Below are 18882 nucleotides of genomic sequence, written 5' to 3'. Positions count from 1 at the left end.
GTGCGGAACATGCGAAACAACTTTCGAATGAGTATGATGCAGTATCTCGAGTACGAACGACAATCCATCGAATTCCGGGGTCTCGAGGAAGGTATTCTGTCATTTTCGTCCTTGTCAATGAAGATGAACTACTCTTCGCTAAGAGACCAGCATAAGGAGCTCAGCAATGCCTTTGACCGGAGCTTGGGTTGGTACGCAGGAAATATCCGCGCTGTCTGGCCTCATAACAAAGCAGGCATGGGGACCCTCTACGAATTGACTTCAGCCGAGCTGGACCAGTTCCGCCGTCTCTCGCCAGACCCGACACAATTCGAGACCAACTATATGCGGAAGAGCGGCAGCGAATCGAAAAACGACAAAAAGTCCCTGACTCCTCTCCAAGTGGATCGATTTTTCCCACAATCAATATTAATGTCGCCCCGGCCCAGTCGTCCCAGCCGTCAATCAATTCCAACAATCGCACCGAGACTACCACTCTTGCTCAAGCCGATCTGGATATTCCTGGGCCAATTGAAGTAGCGGCGGAAGACTATACCAACGGGCGCGTAGCACAAGTGAGCACGAACAACTTCAAGGAGAATAACCGGAAAGCACGTGAGATTGTGTTGGATAATTGTCTCGACCTTGGGCAGCTTCCTAACCCCGAAATTGGTCCGGATTTCTTTGTCAAAGAAGTGGTGAAAATTGGTGTTGCCTACAAATTTGTCAACGATACTAAGAAATGGCTCAAACAGTGCAAACGTAGAAGGCCTGCCGATGAAGTTGAGGATTACGGGACTATCTCGGAGATTAGAACTGTTATGCACATATATCTCTTGAAATCACGTGGCAAGAGTAAAAAAATTACTGCTTTTGCTGATTATATATGTACTCGAACAACCCAGCCGTCTATTAAGTCCGGTTAACAACCATGGGCGCCAGGAGAAGAATGGGCCCTGCTACCAGAGCGCAAGATCGCCTGCACTCTATGCGATTGAGAAGTGAGAAAAGACTCAACAAGCACAATGGAAAAGAAGATGCCAGCATGGAGGATGCCCCGGAGGTCTGCAAGACCCCGACCGCGCCTCCTCGAGAGCCCACCACCCCACAACAATCACCAGAACAGCTGAGATGTGAGATACCGATGCAAGCTCAACACTTCCCTTGCAATCCTCCAGAAAACCAGTATCTACCCACACAGCCTGAACGGGATACCCCTCCTACAACTCCGACCCACGAGTCCCCCCAAAGCCAACTGGGCTCAGAGCTCCAGAGCCACATTGCAGCAGCAGTGGCATCGAAAACATCGCAAATAAAGACCACCGGAGATGAGGTTCTAGAGCTTGTCTCCATGGTTAGCCAGAAGGTCATTGATTGGGAAAAGCAGAGTGTAACGGGCTAGGCCCGAAAGGCACCTCGAACCATAAATGGTTCTCGATTGAAGCTATTCACAAGAGCGTGCCGAAGTCAGGTGATCGTAGATCACCTGATCACGAGTATATAAATCCACCGCCAGCGTGTCTTTCTTTCTTTCCTTTCCCCAACGAGTTCTTTTGTACATATCTATATATTAGATAGCAAGGCTTCGGCCCATTACAATATGTGAGGGTGCGTGGCCTGTTTGACCAGTCTTCTATTGGTGTGAAGAGTTGGAAAGCAGGGTGATGTTTGGAAAGGCGTCGTTCTCGGAATTTCGAAATCCAAGGCTCTTGGATGAGAACAACATGGTAGTCTTGTTCAAAAGCGAGTTGGAGAGCAGCTTCATGGGGGGATGGGCTCCGGGCCACATTGACCTGGAGGATCCGCAGTTGTGGGAGAGATTTGTCATATCTCATTGAGGTGACGTGGGTCTGGGAACTGCCTCTACAGCAGTGTTATTTTTGGATGGTGGAGTTTGTTGTTGATTGGATTCAATTCGTCGGATTGCTGCTACCTGTGTCTTGGGAACCCGGACCAAAATGCCTTGCTTGATACTGGGCCGTACAGGGCATTATGCATGGTCAGCTGGAGCGGGTCTTAGGCAATTGGCACATTGTTGGGTGCTTTCTTTGTGGTCCTCTTCAGTGTGGTCTTTAGCTCCACATAGCCGGCATTTGGGTCGTCGGGTGCAGGACCGGGGGTTGTGATAGTCCCAGCAGCGGGTACACTGTTGGACCTTGGGGGTTATGATCTTGCGTCTAATGCGGAGGTTCTTGCCGAAAAAATGGATCCAAGGTGGGATCCTGGAGGCAGAAGTCTCTGGCACTGCCAGGATTATTGTTGCTGTGTTGTCTGTGTTGAGAGAGTGTTCTTGGCTCTTCCTGGACCAGTGTAGCTTTAGGGGCGTGATGCCTGTCTGCAGTTTAAATTCTTCCTTTGCTGCTTGCTCTGTTATAGTGACAATAGAGGAATCATAGCCAATGTATTGTTTGATGGCACCGGGAATGACAAAGATTGCCCATCTCTGTTCTAGCTCAGCATTAGAGCCTTGGATTACCTGTTGTATATCGTCCTTATTGTTGAGTAGGATCTCTGCACTTTGGGCATCTTTAGGCCCAATGGCGAGCCCTGTGGGAACATGTTGTATTTCCTTGATGGCATCAGTGGCTGCTGGATCTAGGCTACTGCGAAGCTTTTGTAGAGCCGCGTGCGGGCTGGCATGTCGGGCAGGGTGGTCTGTTGGGAGTCGAAGGAAAAGGCGAAGAGGTCTTGCTGGCTTAGGGGCTGAGACAACAAGTTTTTTTCCAGTAGTGTTGTTCAGTTTGGGCGTGGGGATAGCGTTTGCATACGTTTTGGGGGGGCTAGCTGGGCCTGGGTTGGCTGTGTGGCCTTGGTTATTTGCATTGGCACCAGGTTGGGTGAAGTAGTTGTGCGCAAAGGTTTGGAGGGCCTTGCCAAAAGAGGAGGCCCTGGGGAGGTTTTTTTGTTTCATAGAGGAGAGCTTCTTGTCCAGTATGTTGAGGAACTCCAGTATCTCCTTGTCTTCCTCTTCTGCTTTTTTGGCTCGGGCTTGTAGGGCGATGCTGGCGTTTTTTCGGAGCTCAAATTCGAGTTGTTTGCTTGGGCATTGTGGCTCCAGCATAGCTGATGGCGTCTGGGTTGCCATTTCATAGTCCATGAACAGAGGTGTTGGGGGTGGAGGCGAGGCATTTGGCTCGCCTGTGCCTCCCTCCATCTGATTATCTGGCTTTTCGAGTTTTCGGTGTTCGCGGGCTTTCACTAGCGCGGCTAAGCCTTGTTCCCGGGGGCTATCCCCGTAGCGGGGACCGCCTGAGGCGTGGCCTCTGGCCGAGTGCCTGGTGACAGGCGGCATTACTCGTCTGAGCTGTACGATGTATGTGTGTGGTAGTTTAGCTAGGTGACAGGCAGTCCCGATCTGCCCGTCGTATGTCCCGCACCGGGACCAGGGTTCTCCCGCTCCGAGGTGTGAAGCTCCAAGGATGCGTGGAAAGACCCGACCCTCGACGTTAAATAGATACACACACACACACACACACACACACTAAACTAAACTGGGCTTAACTGTATTCACCATACAAAAGAATCACGCATAACACAATTTTTGTCATTGCAATTGACCGAAACAACACATTCACTTGCCCCCAAAATCTCCTGACCTCACTTTGAAAATGTCAACATCTGGCCTCTCAGTCCAAGACGAAGCAGAAAACGCTGCCGCCGCAGGCAATGCAATGCAGCTGAAAGAGTGCTTTAGCAGAGGGGCCCGAGTGGACACGTTTGTGTACTTGAAGGCGCTGCAAAATGGCAATGTTGATACCTACAAGGTAATTCTGGACAATGGTGGCCATATCGATTACAATCTGGGCACCAGCGGCAATGCATTGACTTCAGCCCTGCGCCATCATCATGATCTACTACTGGAGTTTCTCTTTGCAAATTCTGTCGATGTCAACAATGGTCATTGGGGCCATATGCTTCCACCAGTAGGAGTTGCGGTGCGAATGAACCGCAATATCAAATGGACAGAGCGTCTTCTGCAAGCTGGCGCAAGGCTGAATGAGACTGGGGCATTGCACATTGCAGCGATCATGGGCGATTTGCCAAAAATAGAACTTCTTCTTTCCTTTGGGGCAGATGTCAATGAGGTTCCCGCTTGCACAATAATGGGGTTTGTCAAGTACAATAAAAAAGGATCCCCAGTCCACTGGGCGATCCACGGAGGCTCAGCAGATGCTGTGCAGCTTCTTCTCCAATATCATCCTGACCTTAATGTCCTTGATGAAGATGGTGTTAGTGTTTATAATCGGCTCCAGGAGGCTCATCTGCCACTTTCCTAGCTCCGTTGCTGGAAGCCCAAGATGGGCATGTTATTATTGATCCACTATGGATGAAAGTACTGCTCTCCTGTGTCTTGATCCTTCTCAATACTTTATTCTGTCCATAGCCCATTCAATCTTTAACAACTCGTTGAGCACTGTCAATTTACTTCCCACTTTACAATTCATTTTTGCCAGCCTCCACTTTGCATCCGCTGAATAAACTACAATGATGCTTGCACATCTCAAAGCCCTAGACCTTCTCATGAAGTTTTTCATCTTTGCACTCTGCCTCATACCGGCCCTTGCATATCCAGTCAATGCCACCGATAGCTTGACCACTCTCGAAAAATGCACGCTTAATCCTCCGCTCCCAACTTTACAGGAAGCTCGCCAGCATGTTAAAAAGCTGCCCAAGGACAAATCCATTTTTTACTTGGGCCAATGCCAGATGGCAGCCTCATTCTACGGATCCAAGCATGGTATGGTGATGTTGGCAAATGCAGATGATGGATCCGGCTGGTTGCAATTTGAAGGCGGCCCATTCCATGAATACGTCTCAAGGCAATGTGATGATGAACCTACCTGGACGGAAGATGAAGAGTGGCAGGCCATAAACATTATTTCACAAGCTTTTGCCGCGGAGTCCTCGGGCGTTGCCACTGTTGTTCTTCCATACATTGTCCATGACAGCAAGAACCATTGGGATGGCGAGTTTGAGACACTAAAGGTGAACCCCAACATTCACAAAGTGGTAGCCTTTGATATGAAGGATTGCACAGCGGACCCTCAAGGCCAACCAAGAGAGCTGTGGCCCAGAAATGAGGCCAAAACTGCGCATGCTGGCTAATTGGTCTCTGCTGAAGAGTTATGGTGTTGGGTTTGTATGTTTGGAATGCGATAGTCTGGATCACCTTTCTGTCTTAAACTTCCCCTTTGTGTATTGGTTTTGAAATGATACGAGGTGTTACATCAAGTGAAATAGAATAGAATAGCTTGCTCACATTATTCCACACAAAGATCCATATTGGGATAGAGAACCGTGCTTGTAACAAGGAGTATGACAATTGAAGTAAGGATGCAAATATTGAAGAGAGAGGCGAGAACAGAAAAATACAGGAAAAACTCAAAACAGCAGTGTCATTTCTCTCTATGTCTGCAGTCGATAAGCTAGTTTTTTGCCATCGATACTCATACGGACGACTACAGTCTCTTGTCCCTATCTGTTCCTAAGGCAACTTGCTCGTATGTAGTGGTCTCTAACAATCAATCTTCACATTATTATTATTATTATTGTTGTTGTTGTTGTTGTTGTTGTTGTTCATACACGCATCTGTCAGCCCTGTAGGCCGAGTGGCGGCAGGTCCTGCGGGGCGGCCGGGTAAGCCACCATAATGGTAATCGCTATGTACAACGTCGCCTTTCTATGCATATACTGACATCTTATTCCGCATGTTGTATATCCCGTGCTGCTGGTTTTCGTACTGCTATTCCCATGGCCGCGAAGGTCCATGGGCCGTTGGATACTATCTCGTTTCCGTCCCTACTTCTGCAAGCGTGTAATCTCGGCTGCACTATGCTGCCGGTTGTTTCGTGTCCATTGTCGTGACTCGGTATGTGGTTGGTAGAGTCTGAAACTGACTTAGGAGGCCTGTCTCAAGCATGAAGCGCACTGCCTTCGGTACCAGGTCTGGCCGTGTTAGGTAGGCCTGGTAATCCAGCTCCCGCCTTGATCCCTGTGTGAGATGGCGCATCCGGGGTCCTGCCTGGTTTGCACAGTGGAGGAGAACATGGCGTCCGCAAGAGCATTCAGTTGATTCCATAGCCTTAAAGGTACTAAGGTAGCTGGCCAGCGCAGAAGGACGTGATTTTATGTTTTGGATTTTTGAATTTTTCTGTTCTAACCGTCGCGCGTAACAGTACAATATAACCACTGTTCATTGGTTTTCAATTTATTCAGTGGTCCATGTCTTGTCTTTGCCTCGCCTTTTCCAAGTACTATCGCAGCTAACTGTCTTTTAATTGTATCCACAGTTAGGCAATCATGGAGCCATGTATTGATAGGCTAGAATGGAAAGAATTAGGCAGAGCTTGCTAGACATGGGCTATCTACTGTGTGTTGAGAATTGACGGGTTGTAACTGTGATGGCTCAACGCCTCAGTAACTGGTATTGACAAACAATGCCATTCGAGCAAACAAAGAAAAGCTCTAGCGAGGCCACACAGCACTGATATAAAAGCCCCTTTTCCCGTAGATAGAATTCCTCTTCCTTTTTCTTTCCCCAGATTCGATATTCTCGTCGATGGCTACAATAGTCTAGATAGAATTCAGTTCATTATTATTTACTATTCCGAGCCCCGTGACAGTAACCCTATGCCAAAAGAGAAAGAGATCAAACAGACTAACATCATCAAAACGTCGTGACACTTTAAATAGAACTTGATAAATGAAAAAATATGACAGTGCCCTTTCCATCTATGACATAGCATTATATATCTCCTTGCCTATGAGGATATGAAGATAGGTGGGAGGCGGAGAGGACCAGAAAATGAGAGGTCAGCCATGGCTTGGAAAGAATTCAGACCTTTCTTGACCCTGACATAGACATTACCTTGTTCTTTATGGCCATCCTCGTGTTTTCATTTATTGTACAATTCTCATAGATACACACACCAGATTCAACTTCTATAGTCACTACCGCTCCTCTTATCCTAAGAACAGATTATGCCTGTGTAGATGTATGGCTCATTTGTAACTCGGAGAAGTCCTAAATGCCTCTTGTGGAGCATTGGGGTCCTTGGATACACTGTCGTCAGTCATTATTATAGAGTGGTCATTGGGAAATATGTATATACATGGTACAAGGTTATAATGTTTCATGATAATGAGGCGCACAATTTGCACTGGTCTTGGCCTCACAGGGCAGTGATAGGCAGTAATTATTACTTGCAAAGTGGTCCACAGTTGTAAAATAGAGATGTTTTGCTATTCTATGGCATCACTAAATCAAAGCGGTCAGTTTTGTGAGGTAAGATTGCAGGCTTGGCTTTGCACGTTTTATTTGGCTCCCTTGTCAAGTGCAATGGTCCTAGCCTGAACGATCAGGGAGGCCCCCGAGTTGCTCCGGGGTCACTCCAGGATCACTCCGGCGCGGTTCCCTGAGCGCTCCGGGCACGCATCACCTTGCTCCGGGTACGCTCCGGGCGGCTCAGGGAGCCAAAAGCGGCGAGGAGTCGGACCGAAAACGGAAAGGGCAAGTGTCGAGATTTCTGCAGAAAACATTTACAGTAGTACAATACCGTTAGAGCAGGAATGATATAGAGGGTAACCCCATAACCCCATATAGAGTAGCGCGTTTCACAGTAGGGTCTGAGAAACAAACGAAGAATGCTCGCTGGGCAAGCTGATTTCGGGATCTACTGTATGTCTTTCTTCCCTCTCAAAAACTGTTCAGCTCGTCCAGTTCCAGCTGACACGAGGCCCGCCGGTGTTCTCCAGTCTGAGAGGTTTGAAGAAGGAAAGAAGAAAAGAGGAAAGGGAAATAAATTGGGAGGTATTTATAGAGACTGGATGAAGCTGGTACCTAGCAGCGACTCATTTGTTAACTGCCTCGTCGCCTTGTGGCCTCGTCGCCTGAACGGTTAGAACTGGTCTGTTTACTCCGTATATAGATACTCAATGCAGTGGTACTTTTAGGTCCCGTGACAACAAGAAAGTGATCTCCGCGTGCTTCATTCTCTCCCTCTCCTCTGCCAACTTCCCAGTCTCCCTCACCACCTCATAATCATCATTCATTCCAGCAAGTTGAGGGGGTCCTTTATCCTTGCACACCATGCCTCGCAGAGAGATAATTTGTCCAAACTGTGAAATGCCAGTGGATCTTTGCCCGGTCTTTTGCGGTCCTCCACCTGAGGCATACCCCTCCCCTGATAGAACCTAGATGAACGATGTTATCTAACGTCACATTCACAGGGAAGTGCGACGACCACCGAAGCTGAGGAGGGCCAGAAACCTCCGCGCAAGAAACGCATCAAGAAGAAGAAACAGCAGCAGCACCATCCTCCTCCCTCTCAAGCCCCTCCCCCACCACCTCCTCAGCCTCTACAACAAGAGCAACAGGTTCAGAAATCCCAACTGCAGAAACAAGTCCACGAGGAGCAAGCCCGGGCCCAGGAGCAACAGATGGATGACGAGCTCGAGCAGCGGATGGCGCAGCTGCAGTTGCAGGAACCTCGAGCGCAGCAGCATCATCACCAACACCGTCATGACGATGGCCGTCATGTTCACTACCACTTCCATCACCACGTTCACTACCATCGCTAGCTTATACATACCGATGCTCTCTCCCTGCAGGCTGTCTCCTTGTCCTCCCCCTTTTCCTCCGCCTTTTTCACCTCGACGGCTGGTATCATGACACCAATGGCTTCGCAGTCTTCACCGAGAACTTGTACTTGGCATACTATCGGGGCTCGGGAGTTCGGAATGGGTTATACCACCTCGGAGGGAAGTTGATACGTTGGGATTTACTTCCACGACATGATAATACTATCTTGTTATGCGCCCTCTGGTAGTTTTCTTTGAATGGATCAGCTAGACTCCGGGCTTTAGGACAGATGTACATTCACAGACCAGATATATTTGCCCCTGAGTGGAGATCTAACTACCAACATTTCTCTTTACGAATAGGCCTCTTCTATCGACGTTCATCGCGTTCATCAGAGCAATCTGTTCCATCATTCCACAAACAGCCATGCTTCAATGGATCCATGTTAGACATCATCGTATATGGGGTGAAAGCACACCATGAAGTCGGATAATTTAGTCTATTGGTGTTGTTCATACTAAGACCGAATGTACGAGGTAAGCTTCCCGTCAAGTCGTGAAAAATCTTTAATATTTCGCGCATGGAAAGCAAAATGACAAGACGAAGTTCCGCTCAAAAAAAAAAAAAAAAAAACACATTTACAAGAAGAGAGTCAAAAAGTTAAGCTGAAGTGGCTGGAGGCAGCAGGAATGTTGCTGTCCTTACTGTTTATTGATTTCAAACACAAAGTTGAACGGCTACAAAGCATATCCTGTGAACCCGGAGACACTGCGTACAGTCCATTGACGAAATCTACGAGGCGAGTACGTCTCCCAATGCTTTACACGCTGAATACAATGGCCAGTAATATTGTGTAACAGTATCTCGACTAGAGGTTCCCTAGTGATGAGGGTAGAGTGCCGGGAGGGCTAGGAAGATCACCAACTCGCCACACTGTTGCAACACATGAACATCCAAGTGCAGCGGCGGTTGAAGTAGTAGGGGATCACGATCACCAGCATCACTGCCTGCCTCCTCATTTATGCCGTCTCATTTAACACGGGCAATACCAGGCGGAAGGAAATGAAGAGCAGCAGCAGAAGAAGGAGGTCGAACAGGGCCAGGAGGATCGCTAGTTCGCCACACAAATTAATCAGATGAACATCGAGGAGGACTAACGGGTGGAGCAGCAAAACGTCCACCATCATTACCATCATCATCATCACCATCATTTTTATTACCGCCACGAATAAAGTAGTTTCTTTGGAAAGTTATTGGTGAGTTAATTCCCTGTCGGTATTTACCAGACACATCGTCATTAGCAGTTGTTCCGTCGTTTCCAATTTCCCCACATCTTTCTTCCGCCAGAGGCTTTGAACGCATTGTTCGAACGCTTGCTCAATTGGTGGCCATGCCTCCCAGCGCTTACCTTGTTCGACCAAAGAACTCAGCCTTTGCTCCTACCACGCAAGATACTCAAGTAATCTTATCCGTAAAACGTGGCTCTGGTTATCTTATCGCGTTTGGCGAATATATCGGTTCTACTCCAAATCTGGTTGCCTTGACAATGGTTGTAAATGTGCTGCTGGCGCGGGTTTATGCTTGTTCGTTTCGTGCTCATCATGGTGGTCCTTATCACGGGGGGGGCGCTGTCACGGCAGCTTCAGCATTGCGGCAGGACTTTGCTTGACAGGGATGGTCTGCAGTTGTTGCGCGAGGGCGAGTGCTTTGAAGAGAGGATTCAACGGTGACGGTGGTTGAAAGCTGTTCGCAATGACTGCTCACTATGGCCTTCACGCGTCTTAGTCTCGATCAATCCTAGAGTTTCCACGGGGCATCTCACGACAGTCATCAGTACCATTGCGTGATGGGGACAGTGGAAGATACAGTAGACCAGCCAAGTCACCGATGTCGCAGAGAAAGATACGATTCACATCTGTTAAGTCATTGCGCTGGGAGCAAACAACCTCACTCCTTTTGAGTGCTTCATGCTCTAAACGCAAGTAGTCAGAGAGCTGACACTGAAGAAAAATGCGGAGGAGAATGGTCAAAATGGGAAGGAAGAACTTCGAGGTCCGCTGCCAAGAAACATTCCCAAACGGGAAGGTCACTCGACCGGGCTAGAAAGTATGGGATATCTGCGTTCTACACTTTAATGACAAGGAAGATATTTCTGAAAATATGAGACAAAAGGGGAACACTTAATTGCCGCTGTAGTGAAATGTAGAACTGTATATTTGTTCTTTCCACCTGCAACCTCAGGCATCATTATCGCAGCTGGCCCTAACTGCCATGTCAAGACGGAGGAAAAAAAAAAAAAAAGATTCAGAGTTCATGTCAACAGAAATAAAAGATACAAGAGAACACAGAATTACGCTGACCTTCCTGCGCCTTTCCTAATCGGGATGGGGTGAATGTGACAGCCAAACGTCCCCGTACCCTCAACTCCTTCAACTTTTCTCTTCTACACAAGCAGGCCAAGAAATCTTCCATTACTTCTTTAGTCCCTCCGTTGCTCGTGTTTATCTTGCGTATGCTCTTTCTTTCGGACGGGAATATAATGGTCATTATTCATAATTATGGGACATGAGCTTTGTCTCGTTTACCAAACAGTGGACTATGGAATATCATCATTCCCCAGGGGCTCTGATGGATTTCTCGTGACGGGGCTTTTGTTGCTGTCGGTGCATGGTGTGCTCCAAGCACCCATCATGCAATAAATGGAGCGGGGTTCGAAACGCCAGGCCCCACAGCAGTGGATTTATGCGAGCAATAAGGTGATATTATAGCGACAGAGGATTCGGATGCAGCGGAGTAGGGTAGAGCAGCTGGAATAGCTCTTTCCCTCCATGACAGTAGATCCGCTCCCTCCTCAGGTATCTTCCTCATCGCTGACTGTCTTCCTATACTTCTGCCAACATGGCTTCAGTGCCCTTGTAGCATTTCTATTCCCGTCCTTGTCCTCGTGCTTCTGATCCTTATTCTCGTCCTTCCTGCTCCCGTCGTTGTTATTCTTCTGGTGTTTTCCTCCTGCTATCTTTCCTTGGGGACGCCACTGCCTGCTGGCATGGTTCGTGCTATCGTGTGTATACCTTATCTGAAGATGTGTGATAGATTGAACTAATTGTTTGGATTGTGGAGAGGGTACTTAGTATGTTAAGAGCTAGTAGCACCATCGGGCAGGACTGACGGCGGGGCTGGGCAAACTTGATTCATTGAGGTAGAAGAGCGGCGTGTTGGTTGCTGAATAGAAACAGCGAGAAAGTTATTGTAGAGGCTGTCCTATTTTCGATCGTAGAGGAGGAAGAGAGGAGTAGGAGGGACGGGAGGACGGTTCGAGGATGGTAACTACCGCGGCGTCGACAGTCCTTTTTTCAGAATGGATTAGCATCGTGGACGTCTGGATCACAGCATACATTTTTCCTTCTTCAATTCAAGTCTGAAGAGAGCAAATTGGTCAACAAAGGTGATCAAGTTGATCATTGTGTTTGTAGGGAACTGAGAGTGAAAAGCAGAAGGGCAGCGACTCGGGTCATTTCGAAGCCGAGTGTTAAGGGCTAAGCCCAAAGCACTAATGACTAGCTATCATACAAGAGATTCCGTTGAAGAAGAGAAGAACAGATGTCCGATCGGACAGCTTTTATATACAAAAGTACGTTATGCGGGGTAGGTAGCCAGATAACCACTCCCATCATTCCTCCGGATAACATATCATTTATTCTACAGGCGCAGCCTGTGACACCGAGTTCCGGTCCAATACTGTATTACTTCTCTGGAACCAATAAAAGACAGTATACAAGGACGGAAAGTCTGTACCAATAGGGTAAAATGTTAGAATAGTTTTATATTAAACAGAATTCTTCTGGTAGTTGGAATACAAATCAAGGCTGGCTGCTGCATGGTAGAGCATCTCTCCAGCCAGGATATATATCCACGCTCAACGGTTCGGAGAATAACACAGACATCCCCGCCATTGTGGTTAACTAATAAAAATATGTAAATCTCTGCTTAATTCCTTAAAGAACATTATTCTTTCGTCTCTAGTATTAGTCTTCTGTTCGCCGTTTTCTTGCTACTTAGGGCCAGCGTAGCCGGCGGCGTGGCGTTGTGGTAGCGTCCCGAGGCAGCCCCCATTATTGGGAACTTTTCCTAGAGAAAGTTCTACCACTGGGAGGTCGTGAGTTCGATTCTCACCACTGGCACATTATACCACCATGTGGCCTTTTTCCGAGGAATTTGGCATGCTACGGCACCCGGGAGCATCTAGGGGCTCCCAAAAAAGAAGTAAGTGAGCGTTCTCTAGTCTATCACACACGGTGTGGGGTGTTAGAGGACCTTTTCCCAGCCTCTAACCCCTAAGGATGCTTACGAAGAACGGCCTAGGCCAATTAACAGTTTGAATCACATCAAGCTCAGATGTAAAAAGGAGCGGATGGTAAGCTCATGCCTCAGCTAAGCTACTTATCCCTAGGGATAGGGTACGGTCCTTATGGACAAGGAATCATGGGTTCTTTACCCGTCGAAGGTGGCTAGAGTGAACTAGCCAATAATACAAGGAGGGTTAGGAACTTTCTTAGGGCCCTATAGCCACAGTTATCGTAGCGCTATAGGGGCATAAGAAATAAGTACTGCCCAAATGCCCTGCGCAGACAAGGCGGATTGGGGCGAGGAAAAGGCTACGAATGGTCAAGAAAAAAGATGTTAAGAAAAAACTGAATGTACTGAATAAGTCTACCATCTTGGTAGCGGTCTGTCATAGCCCCTAGGGCTCGGTATGGACCTTAAACTTGATTAAATAATAGGGCCAGCGTAAGATCACGTGGTACATACTGGCCTCAGCCACTAAAGGGGAATAGCATACAGCGCAATCCTGAGCGTTCATCGCATTTATTTCACCTCGAAGAAGGCGGTCGTGAGTGATGGCATCTACGGAAATCTTCTGTTCGGATAGCATTGTCGCGCCGCGTGAAGTCGTGACTTCCCTGTTTAGGGAATGTTCTTGGCATCAGACCTCGACCTTTCCCTTTTCCACTTGGCATTCCACCATTCTTTCTCTGATATCCTCTTCTACTTAACGTGTGTCATTGGTATATAATTTCAGTTCTCCAAGTTTAAAAAAAGTCCCAAAAGAATAAATTCATCTCCAGAACGCAAGACGCCTCATTACATCCCACAACGACGTTCCACCAATCCCGACCAGACCTACCTTTGGACAGTGGCCACAGCCATGACCAATCCCAACGACCCTGAAACCAAAACCGATACCCACACCCCAATGACATGGCATTCGAGCAACTAGCGTCGTGGGATACGGCTTCAAAAACCCTCATCACAGGCCATTTCCGACACCGTCGCCATGCTATTACCGTGACAAGCAATTCCACTCGCCAAATCGGATGGGTACCAACCCAACGAGCATCAGTTTTTCAAACACATTAGCAGCGTGCAACGTGGAACTACTAGCGCAGCCAACAGTTCCAACAAGACAGACTACCATATTCAAATGTTCAATGGGGAGGCACTTCGGACATTTGTGTGGAATTAAACGATGTATCTATATTGGGCTGGGGTTAGAAGCGTCTAGGGAAATTCAAAGACAGCCCGTTATCCTCTGGGTGCACTGATATTTCACCCTGGGTAGTGGATCTCGACACCGGTATATCAATAGAGACGAGGGAGCTACGAGCAGACGTAATTGAACCATTCGATATCAGCGCTAAGTCTAGAGTACAGAATTTAGGAGAAGGTCTGTATTATCAATGAAGGAATAAGAAATATACAAATAAGTCAATTCCCCACCCCGTAACACGAACCAAACGACAAGAAAGGGAAGAAAAAACGAATGCCGTTGGATACGAGCTACAAAACCACGTTAGGATAATGTCAGATTAGCAGGAGGAGAAATCTAACCTGTAGGTACACATTTCATTGACCGTTGACTCGATTGGTGTGGTAGTAGTGGTAGTGATAGTGGTAGTGATGATGGTGTTGAATGGAATTTTCCTCCTGCTCCAGCTCTGGGTGCTGATACTGAATCTCCCTGTGCTCCTGCGACTCCTGCTGTGGCTGTGGCTGTTCTTGCGGAGACGCAGGGGGAGGCGAAGGTGGAACGTGGGGAAAAGCTGAGGTCGGAGGGGAAGACGGCGCAGTAGGGGATGGTGGCTGCTGGGTGCGCTTTCGCAGGCCCTTATATCGCGAACGGAGAGAACCAAGGATGTGTCCGAAACACTTGCGGATGTACTGGTAGGATCTCTCCATTGTTGTGCTTCGTTATGGGGTCAATAGGACGAAGAGGATTAGGGAAAGGGAGATGATTGGGAAGGTCCAATTGCGTTGCGAAAGACGGGACTAAGAGACAAGCCCTGGAAGTCACGAGACCGTACGCTCATGTGACTGCACAAGTCTTATACCCAGCAAATATTCACTTGCACATTCGGTTATGTCACTCTCTCCTTCTGTCCTCAACAACCTCGGCAACACTACTTTTTTTATATACCAACGCAACTCGGGAAAAGAAATACATGACCGCACACAACCGTGGTGCTGCAATCTAGTAGCCGAATTGCGAAGCGAAGACGAGCTTCTTTGTAGTTATCTGTGTATATACGGGCCCAAAGCGATCCGGAACTGTCTGCACTCCCGTACTTGAATCGAGAGCGTGAACGACCTTCTTTGTACTCATCTCCCTACACTTCTTTCTACTCGTACTCTGCTTTGCGCATACGTTGCTGCGTTTACGAACTGTGAGGAATATGTATTTGGGTGTCTCTTTCTCCAGTCCATGTCTCTATTTTCTTCCAACTAACTTGCATGAAACACAGTGATCCAGATACACGTGGCTAAATTCTTGCTATTTGCCCAGTCAAAAAGATATCCGAATAAAGCTGCACCAGTCCCGCCACAAGCCTCAGCAGGATAACGACAATCGCAACCAGATCGTAAAACAATCTCCTAGAATAAGGATCTGGGTTTGTATCAGGGCTGAGCCAAGAGGGAGACCTCAGGTCTTTGCGTACGACTGAATGAAAATCCAAAGGGCATTACTGGCTGACGGTCGGCGACTTGTTTCACGGTACAGCTCTTCTATCATCAATTCATGACTGACCGAAGCAGTAGATCCAGATGCTAGTCCGTGAATGAAAATCTGAAAGCTGCAGTCAGCTATCTGGCACGGAAAGGGGATGTGGGCAAATCAACTTGTGTGTTTCTTAAACTCATACACGACCGACGTGGTCAGACTGCTTGCTGTCGCGATGTTCGTGACTTGACTTTGTCCTTATGGAAGAGCTGGAGACGGACGGCGATTCAACAGACCATGCGCCCTCGTGATTCCCTCTTGTATATCTCAGGCGCACTGTCCGGACTTCCTTAAATATGGAATTTACATTGACGTCTCTCCTTGTCATGCAGGCATAGAATTGTGGACGGCCTGTCGGGATCTTGTCGAATGTGTCTCTCTGATGCCGAGGCACGTTGATACTTAGGAGAGCAAGCTACTGGCGTGCATTCGATAGATCTTCAGAGGCCTTTCAAGGTAATGCTATTAGTCGAATGTGCCACTATGACCATGTGACTTTTCCCTGGAATGAGATTTGCTCTTCTAAGCCACGGATACCGTATAATTATAGACTGAAAGACTTTGAACAGGCAATCCGTGATGCCTGGAGCAGAGCTCAACCTTGATCAAACCCACAGCGACATAACACTCAAAATAGACGATTGACAATCGAAATACTTAAAGAGTACTTGTGCCTCCACTTTTTCACCCGCCGCTTTCGCTGTGGGTGCGCCACACCGATAGGATATTCACACCGATAGAATAAAAATCCATCTCATCATACCCATCATCTTTACTATTCAATAGACATCGTCTACCATGCCTACTGAACGCGAAAATATCGAAGAACAAATTAAAAATGCCATTGCCACGTACGAACGCGATAAATCACAAAAAATTCGCCCTCTAGCAGAGGCATTTGATGTGCCTTACCAACGGCTCCTTCGACGCGTCAAAGGGCTACCTGGGCGAAATTCTACCAAGCCAGTTAACTATGCACTTGATAAGCATCAGGAGAATGCACTCAAACACTGGATTGAGCGATTAGATCAAGCTGGAGTGCCTCCAACAGCTAAAAGGATAGAAAAAAGTGCCAACTTGATCCTACAGCGTGCCCATACGGACCCAACTATCCCTCCCAAAAAAGTCAGCAAAGAATGGCCATATCGCTTTCTTGAACGCTTAGGACCTGAATATACACGGCTTAAACAAAGGCCAAGGGATCCAAAGCGCCTACAATCTCAGGATCTTGGGATAATTCAGAACTGGTATGATCGGTTAGAGATCCTCCTTAAACAGTATCAGATCCAGCCCCAGGACCTCTATAATTTCGATGAAATTGGCTTTATGGAGGGCCAGGGCCGTGGAGAAGTGGTAATCACTAAATATCCATCAAGAGCGCAACATCCTGGTGCCTCTTTTTCTCGTGGTTTAATCTCTGTTGTGGAGTGTATTTCTGCAGATGGATCGGTCCTTCCTCCCTGCATCATTCTCCCGGGAAAGGGCCATCTAGAGGACTGGTATACGCATTCAGATATGCCAGGAAACTGGATACTGGGCGTCTCACCAAATGGCTATATATCCGATGAAATAGCCTTTGAATGGATTAAACATTTCGACAAGCATACTAAGCAGCGATGTGTGGGTTTAGACTCTTTTCTTTATTGATCACATAGCAGTCAAGGCTAACTATTTCTTATTTAAATAGGCTGGTGTTTATCGGCTGCTTCTTATGGATAATCATGGATCTCACCTCACGTATGAATTCATTGAATACTGCGAGAAGAATCGGATTCTTCTCTACTCCTTCCCACCACATGCAACCCATTTTTTGCAGCCTTTAGATGGAAAGCCATTTAAACAGTACAAACACTATCATGGGCAGGCTGTCACTGAGGCTGCTATACTTGGATGGAGTGATTTTGAGAAGCGGGAGTTCCTTACAGTACTACCAGGTATTCGGAAGGAGACATTCAAGACCCATACTATCCAATCAGCCTTTAGAGATTGTGGAATCTTCCCTTTTGACCCCTCTCCTGTTATGGACGATCTGGAGAAACAAGCAGAGCCCATTCCAGATCTACAAATATGGGATGGTGACTCTACCTCTAGTGGTTCCGCCCAGAGCTCTCCTAAAACCATCAGGCAACTCCGGAAAGAAATCTCTAAGGCTCGGGCATCCTTGGATAAGATTGATGGTCATCTATCTGCTTTATCACCAGGCTTAAATAGGCGTTTGGAGAGGATATTTAGTGGTGGTCTAACTCAGGCGGAATCCAGTGATCAAACAGCCATGGAGTTGGACCGATATCTCAAAGCTGCAGCACACCAATCTAAGCCAAAATCTCGTCGACAAGTTCCTGGACTTAGCCACTCTGGTGTACTATCAGTGCAGGATGCCAACAGGCGAATTGGTGCCCGAAAGAAGGCAGAAGAAAAGAAGGAAGGGCGGCGACTTGGACAGTCTATTAGGACTTCTTTGGCCACCACTCACCGCAGATATGACCGATTGGAGCTATGGATGATGGGAATTGATGAAAATGCCGACCAGGAAACTATTGATAGTATTTTAAACAAAAACCGATGAATATAACATGTGTTATTAGACATCCATATAAGGGTATATGATATTATTATTCTATCGGTGTGAATATCCTATCGGTGTGGCGCACCCACAGCGAAAGCGGCGGGTGAAAAAGTGGAGGCACAAGTATATGGCACGGTATACAGGATGGTATATGGTATATGGTATACGGTATACACCGTGGCACATGAATTGGTATACGGACCAAAGGATATATAAGGACGCTCATTCATGTACTTAGCTTAGTTCTTCGCGATCAATTCAAGTCTTACAGCATTGGTTACCTTCTAGTTTCTGACTCGTCCGCACTTAACCAACAACCCAGTATACGTACTCGGTTGGCCTTGTTTCTCTATTCGTTACCTTTATTGTTTCTACTTGTTGACTATCTTACGGAGCCTGGAGGGGGCGATATACCCATCAACGCATACGACATACCGAACCGGACCCGGAGGGGCATTGAGCATACAATTACTTGGAAGACACTTAGGGTAAGTGTCCAGTCTCGAAATATAACTAACTAGAACCCTAGGTACGATACGAGAGAAGCCAGGTTGTGACACTGTGATTCACTATGTTGATTCCTCCCTGCATGATTTTCAAGAAGGCTACATACACTGTGAGCGACAACAAAGTACTTTACTGTTGCGGGAACAGCAGAATCCGTCTTTCTGGCGTAAACTAAGAGACAACCGGGATGCC

The 18882-nt window shown here is 47.4% G+C and overlaps 7 protein-coding genes and 1 non-coding gene across 8 annotated transcripts; 7 read left to right on the top strand and 1 right to left on the bottom strand.

Moving 5' to 3' along the window:
- Positions 1-9: 9 nt before the first annotated feature.
- Positions 10-905, top strand: ACHE_80067A (uncharacterized protein; the record flags this gene model as incomplete). The annotated part of the gene is made up of 2 exons (XM_043283396.1): positions 10-381; positions 429-905. 2 exons carry the CDS (start codon positions 10-12, stop codon positions 903-905), a joined length of 849 nt encoding a protein of 282 aa, XP_043140680.1.
- A 5-nt stretch (positions 906-910) lies between these two features.
- ACHE_80066A (uncharacterized protein) lies at positions 911-1381 on the top strand (the record flags this gene model as incomplete). The annotated part of the gene is made up of 1 exon (XM_043283395.1): positions 911-1381. The coding sequence occupies one exon, from the start codon at positions 911-913 to the stop codon at positions 1379-1381; it is 471 nt and encodes a 156-aa protein (XP_043140679.1).
- A 2206-nt stretch (positions 1382-3587) lies between these two features.
- Positions 3588-4256, top strand: ACHE_80065A (ankyrin repeat domain-containing protein; the record flags this gene model as incomplete). Its single annotated transcript, XM_043283394.1, has 1 exon — positions 3588-4256. The coding sequence occupies one exon, from the start codon at positions 3588-3590 to the stop codon at positions 4254-4256; it is 669 nt and encodes a 222-aa protein (XP_043140678.1).
- Positions 4257-4464: 208 nt separating this feature from the next.
- Positions 4465-5085, top strand: ACHE_80064A (uncharacterized protein; the record flags this gene model as incomplete). The annotated part of the gene is made up of 1 exon (XM_043283393.1): positions 4465-5085. One exon carries the CDS (start codon positions 4465-4467, stop codon positions 5083-5085), a length of 621 nt encoding a protein of 206 aa, XP_043140677.1.
- A 2983-nt stretch (positions 5086-8068) lies between these two features.
- ACHE_80063A (uncharacterized protein) lies at positions 8069-8559 on the top strand (the record flags this gene model as incomplete). The annotated part of the gene is made up of 2 exons (XM_043283392.1): positions 8069-8149; positions 8209-8559. 2 exons carry the CDS (start codon positions 8069-8071, stop codon positions 8557-8559), a joined length of 432 nt encoding a protein of 143 aa, XP_043140676.1.
- Positions 8560-12629: 4070 nt separating this feature from the next.
- On the top strand, positions 12630-12741 carry ACHE_t80001A. The gene has a single exon. It is a non-coding gene; the product is annotated as a tRNA-Asn (tRNA).
- Positions 12742-14464: 1723 nt separating this feature from the next.
- ACHE_80062S (uncharacterized protein) lies at positions 14465-14797 on the bottom strand (the record flags this gene model as incomplete). The annotated part of the gene is made up of 1 exon (XM_043283391.1): positions 14465-14797. The coding sequence occupies one exon, from the start codon at positions 14795-14797 to the stop codon at positions 14465-14467; it is 333 nt and encodes a 110-aa protein (XP_043140675.1).
- Positions 14798-16415: 1618 nt separating this feature from the next.
- On the top strand, positions 16416-18183 carry ACHE_80061A (transposase; the record flags this gene model as incomplete). Its single annotated transcript, XM_043283390.1, has 2 exons — positions 16416-17237; positions 17305-18183. 2 exons carry the CDS (start codon positions 16416-16418, stop codon positions 18181-18183), a joined length of 1701 nt encoding a protein of 566 aa, XP_043140674.1.
- Between the last annotated feature and the right edge of the window lie 699 nt (positions 18184-18882).

Source organism: Aspergillus chevalieri, chromosome 8 (genome assembly GCF_016861735.1).
Source record: "Aspergillus chevalieri M1 DNA, chromosome 8, nearly complete sequence".
Classification (NCBI taxonomy): Eukaryota; Fungi; Ascomycota; class Eurotiomycetes; order Eurotiales; family Aspergillaceae; genus Aspergillus; species Aspergillus chevalieri.
This window is presented reverse-complemented; position numbering and strand designations above follow the sequence as displayed.